The sequence below is a fragment of the Echinops telfairi genome, unplaced genomic scaffold (genome assembly GCF_000313985.2).
Source record: "Echinops telfairi isolate 266 unplaced genomic scaffold, ASM31398v2 ScPeMD7_23;HRSCAF=83, whole genome shotgun sequence".
Lineage (NCBI taxonomy): Eukaryota > Metazoa > Chordata > Mammalia > Afrosoricida > Tenrecidae > Echinops > Echinops telfairi.
This window is the reverse complement of record NW_022103920.1, coordinates 847840-853779: the sequence shown is the minus strand read 5'-3', so window position 1 is coordinate 853779 and position 5940 is coordinate 847840. Positions and strand designations below refer to the sequence as shown.

Here is a 5940-nt window from a genome sequence, read left to right as displayed (position 1 = left end):
TGCATGGTTGGTGTCGGCTCGGAGTGCCAGGGTGGCAAGACTCTTCCTACAGACCTTGAGCGTCTTGTCAGGAGAGGCCGTCGCTGGAGGAAGGGGCCTGTTTGGTGCAGTGGAGGGGCGGGCAAGGACAGGAAGGTCCTGGAGGGGCTGGACAGACACGTGGCTGCCGCGTGGGCTCGGGCGCAGGGACACGTGTGAGGGCGGCGCAGGACTGGGGCGTGTTGGGCTCTGTTGGGCACAGGGTCACGGTGGGCCGGACCCGACACAATGGTGCCCCACAACAACACTCTGAGGCAGGTGTGGGTCCAAGTGTGGGGATCGGACAGTGGACACAGCAGGACAGGGCCAGTGGCAGCTGTCCCCTGTGTCCTGCTGCACCCAGTGGGGGAGCCAAGCTCCAAATGAACTTCACCGGAGCCCAAGAGGGCCAGGGGGACGCAGAGGGACAGCCGCCCCTCCGAGGCACCCAGCTGCAAATGGGAACAAAGGAGCTGCGGTGAGTGTGGGGAGAAGGGCTGTGAAGGGGAGGGCCGGGGAGACTGCACGTCCTGTGGAATGCCGTGGAGAGGGGGCCTAGACAGGGGCCACCTCTGCCTCATCCTCCCTCCCTCATCTCTCCGGCCTCCACAATGACTGGCGGTCTGCCTCATCACGTGGTCTTTTGTTTCCAGTCCTCCCTTTGGGAAAAGAAGAAAAGACATGTTAACGCTCCCCACTGCTGCTATTGAAATATGCGGGCGCTTCCAAACTTCCGTGGAAGATTTTTATTGTCTTTTCATCCCATTTCCCATCAGCTCTTTGCAGGCCCTTCTCTTCGGCTCTGCCAGCTCCCAGCTTTGTTGTGTTGCTCCTCGTCGAGCTCTCAAACAAAGAGCCCTTTGCAAACACCCAAGCCTCGAGCTTCATCTCGCAGCTGAGAACACAAATCCCTGCCGGGCCTCCTCAGCAGGCCCACCGTGCCCCACCCCCACCCCCACCCCCACCCCACCCCCACCCCCACCCCGTCCTCTCCTGTCGCCTCGTCTCCATGGAGGGACACACACCCAGCTGATGCTTTGGATGCAGAGTGTACGCGTGGCCGTCCAGCTGAGAGAACTCAGGGTCACAGCGCCTGGCAGTCGGGCAGCGGGTGAATGGACCACGTACACAAGGAGCCTGGAGGGACTTGTGGAAGGAGGTCCTGCGTTGAAAGAGTGGATAGTGCCACCTGCTGGGTGATCCTTGAAAGGCGGAAAGAGTAGATGGCTGGAGAGACAGATGGATAGACAGACAGGCAGAGATATGGAGATAGTTGGATGTTTGGATGGATAAATAGATGATAGGTGGATAGGTAAATAGTCGGGTAGATGGATGGGTGGGTAGACAGACAAATAGCTATATGGGTGGATGGATGGCTAGATGAGTGATGATAGATAGATAGATAGATAGACAGAATTAGATATATGGATGGATGGACGGATGGATGGAGACAGTGGTGAAGGTAGAGTGAGTCATGCGCTGTCCAAGGTCCTGTCTGCAATTCTGTTCAAGGCTGCGGTCCTCCTGGTCCTGGCCAGGGTCCCTCCCCTGTACCTGCTGCTTCTGCCCCAGTCTCGCCCCCTTCAGCAGTCAGGTGTGATGGCCGACTCCCTGGGTTGCTCAGAGAGACGCATGGCCGGCCCCTGTTCAGCAGTGGTCTGCGCGGCGCTCACAGATCGCGTGCTGAGATGCTGCCCTCTGCACGGCTCTTTTCTCCCGAGGTGACCCAATGACAAGAGCAACCCTCAGCCCGGCTGCCCTCTGGTTATTGTTTCTCTGCGTCTCTTGGTAATTCCATTGTTGAATGTGGGCATTTGAAAGGACCTCAGAGGCCGCCCAGTTTGGTGGTTTTATAGCACATTCCAAACACACTCCTGAAACCAGGAGGCACAGGTCCAAGAAGGTGCAAAGGCAAAGCTCAGAACAATGCTCAGGACTCCTGGTGCCCACGCTAATCCCAGTGACAAGGGAGCTCACACGGGAACCTCCAGAGACAGGCTGCAGGACAGTGCCAGGCTGAGCAAGGACGCGTGTGTCCCAGCGCCCCCTGTTCTCCTCGTGCCTGATGCCAATGAGAAGCACCTGGGACACTGGCCTCACAAGTGATGTGGTGAACACCTGAGTCCAGGGACAGAGACCGTGGGAAGGGCTGCTGGTCTCCCAAGTGTGACCTCTCTCGGTGACTCTGTGGCCAGGCTCCTGCTGAAAGGAGAGTCTTCCCTACCCCGTGGGTAGCTGCAGGTTATGAGATACAGTGCTTCGTAGCACCATAAAGGATCATGTTCCTAGGTCAAGTTCAAAAAAAATTCATTTTCTCCGCCATTGAGTCAACAGGATAGAGCTGCCCTCGTGGGTTTCCGACACTGAACTCTTCACAGGAGTAGAAAGCCCCCGTCTCTCTCCTGAGGAGCAGCCGGCAGCTTTGAAGAGCTTGTTGGGGCAAATCTGAGGGGAGTAATGACTGCAATGGCACTGGAGGTGCGCTGTGGCGGGGGTTAACAAAAGAGCCGCAGTGGGTGGCTTTAAAGGACAGTCACTTAGAAGCAAGGAGTCCAGTGGGTGTATGGGCGAACGCCAACACCAGTCTCCAAGATCCTGACGCCAGAACTAGGTGGTGCCCAACCATCACCAGCTCTGCTCTGAAAAGGACCCCGCTAGTAAGGCCCTGGATCCAGTGAAAGGAAAATACGGACCAAAACTCAAAATCAGAAGCGGTCAGGTCTACTGGTTGACTAGAGACCAGTGGGTCCCCCGAAGACTACTCTGCCCTTACCTTTCAGGTCTGGCCCTGAAATCCTCCCTGTGGTGGAATAATCAACCATCGTAAGCAAAGGGACAGCACTTACCTGAGGGGGCAGTTCAGAGACTTGAAAAGGAGGAGGCAATAAACCAGGAAACATGAGGAGGAACTGATGCTCCATTGAGGGCCTTGCAGTGGACCATGGAAACAAAATGTGCCTGAGTTCATGGCCACACTCTATACTTGCCCTCATGAAGACATGGCTGAAGGTATGGATTCCATTGCAAAGCGTAGTTAGGAAATCAGACGGTGCCTGGCTATTAGAAAGAATAGCGTCTTCTTAAAATAAGAAGCCATCTAAGTGAGGTGTCAGCTAAGTCCAGACAGAAGCAGCACACCAGCCTGTGTGATCCAAGGATTTCAAATCATAAAATCCAAGACTTGAGGAGAGAATGGTATTAGAGCTTACATTCTGACACCCAGTTTGCAGAAGGCTATGGAGGACAGTGAAAGCCCAAGATCTATTTACTTACAGGGCCCCCGGGTTGATTAGGCCTCCAGTGATTCCCCTGTGACCACTGACCAGGGATGGGACCAGCCTTGCTAGCAGAATGCACTGGAAAGTGGACGAATGCAGATGTGGTTAACACCTTATCATGTGTTCTCCCTTCTTAGATATGTCTAGTTTTTATTGTTTTCTGATTCCTTTTCCACTGTGGTTTTTCTTTATTTTGTTGTTGAGGTTTTTGTTTTGTATATTTTCCTTTCTATAAAATCCAGGGTAGGCAAATGTATACAGTAATCAATATCTTCTTAGGATGATGGCAAGGGGAGCTGGGAGGAGATGAGGAGCTGCTAATAACAAGCACAAGAAAGATGAAAGTGTTGTAAAATTGATTGTGGCATTGATTGCACAACTCTTCTTAATAGGCTTGAACCATTAAATTGTATGGCATGTAAATCATATGTCAATAAAACAAGTTTAGAGTTGTTTAATGTGCCTGAATGGTCGAATGTGAGACTCATGATCTGCTCATTTCCGTGGGTGATCGCCATCCAGTTCAGAGTAGTCACTGTTAAAGCACAGCCACCATGTCCTGTGGCCTGGAGCTGCAGTCGGGGTTCGCTCCGTTCCTGGCATCTACAGCAATGCTTGGAATGCTGGGCTTGAAGATGCCTCTCTCTCTATGCTCCCATGGCTACGGTCCCACCCCCGCCTCCATATCTGTGCATCTGTCTGTCTGTACTGCTCTTCTTACAACTCCATAGGGATCAGGTTCTGGACCTACCCTGTTCTGGCACAACCTCATGAACCCAACAAAGACTCTCTGTTTCACAGCAGGGTCATAGGTACAGGCACAGGGGTCAGACATCAACCGGATTTTGAGGGGACACACCGTTACCCCAGCCCCACAGAAGGGCAGAGGCTGAGGTCTGCGACACTTGGTGCAGAAAGGGAGGTTCTACGAGAACAAGAGCCCACAGGGTGCCTCTATGGACCCCCTAACTCCCACCAGGCTTGGTGCAGTCTCACGAAGTGAAGTTCTGGAGTGGCCCTCAGTGCAGGAGCCTTGTGGCAGCACTTTGAGGGACATCAAACAGGACGCTTGTGGGTCAGGGTCTGGGGGGCGGGCTGCCCATGGGGTTCCCATGAAGCTGTCTGGGTGGGTTGGAAGTCAAGGGCAAGTCTATGCCCTGAGCTACATGGTGGGGGGGGTGGGGGGGCGGTGGCGAGGGGTCCAATGGGAACCCAGGCACTGAGATTGGACACACCAGGCTCTGGTCCTGCCACCTCTCAGTGCCCAGGCCCCTGCACAGGGTCCTCATGGAAACATGCTGTCGGGTCTGCAGAAGCCAAAGGCCGCCACGACCTGAGAGGAGGACTGCATGTTCCAGCTGCCACTCCCAGTGCTCGGGAAGGGTCTGCCCCATGTCCCGGGCAGGGCAGCAGGGCAACGTGGCACAAGACTCAGCATCATAAAAAGACCAGCTGGCTGGTCGGCAAGGCCGGGGGACCCCAGGACTTGAGACACCCCTTGTCACCTCCAGGTCTGGAAATGAACCCTCCCCAGGGCCCCGTTTTCAGTCAGACCGTCGATGGGTCCGCGAGGGCACAGTAGCACTAGAAAGGGAAGCTCACCTGCGGACATCTCCCTCCCAGGAAAGGAGGAGGGTGGACCCGGGACAGTCAGGGAGGCCGTGGGATCCGTGGAGTTCCCATCAGTGAGCCCAAACACACGCCCGCGGTCTGCACTGTCCACTGTCAGCTGGTGGGGTGCTCCGTGAGCCTTGGCCCGTCCCCTCGTGAGCTGACCGTGGTGAAGGTGGTGAGTGGGTATGAGAGGGGGCTGGGAGGGAGGGTCCTGCAGGTCCCTGCCAACCCCTCTGGGTGGCACTGGGTCCTAAGCTCTGCCTGAGGGAAACCCGCTCATACTAGCCCCCCTCCCCCCCGCAGCTGCCACCGACGTGTCCTTCTCCTTCGACGTGGGCAACGGGCCGGTGGAGATCGTGGTGCGGGCGCCATCCCCCCTCAACGATGACCAGTGGCACCGCGTCACCGCTGAGAGGAACGTCAAGCAAGCCAGCCTGCAGGTGGACCGGCTGCCCCCGCAGGTGCGCAAAGCTCCCACCGAGGGCCACAAGCGCCTGGAGCTCTACAGCCAGCTCTACGTGGGTGAGTGGGGGCCAGCCGGCAGGGGTGCGGCCAGGGAGGGGGCAGCCGGGAAGGACCAGCCCAGGGGAGACCAGCCGGCGAAGGACCAGCGGCGGGGGGGCGGGGGCAGCTGGGGAAGGACCAGCCCGGCGGGGCAGCTGGGGAAGGACCAGCAAGGGGAGACAGCCAGGGTCTAGGGGGAGTCCTGAGGACAGCAGGCTTGGCCCCACCCCCAGTCCCGGAGCCCACTCCTCATCCAGAGAATGCGTGCTTTAAAGATCTGTGTGCAATGTGAGGGCGGGGTGGGGCGGGCAGGAGCCGGGGTCGGTGCGCCCGCGCGTCTGGGAGCGCACACCTGAACAAACCGGCTGGGGAACTGACACCCTTTTGAATTGAGCGCATGCCTTCATTGTTACTTTGAGGAAATTAATGCTCATATTCAACAGCAGAGGGTCCCGCCTCCAGCGTCAGGGGAGCGAGGGAGCGAGTAGGAGAGCGAGGGAGCGAGTAGGGGAGCGTCAGGGGAGCG

The 5940-nt window shown here is 56.9% G+C and overlaps 1 protein-coding gene across 1 annotated transcript in view; it reads left to right on the top strand.

The window, feature by feature from the left end:
• Positions 1-3017: 3017 nt before the first annotated feature.
• Positions 3018-5940, top strand: part of LOC101648810 (contactin-associated protein-like 2) — an 83104-nt gene continuing 80181 nt past the window's right edge. The window contains exons 1-2 of the mRNA XM_004713940.2: positions 3018-3027; positions 5214-5432. Of these exons, the coding sequence (XP_004713997.2) occupies positions 3018-3027; positions 5214-5432 (229 nt within the window). The remainder of the gene's footprint in view (positions 3028-5213; positions 5433-5940) is intronic.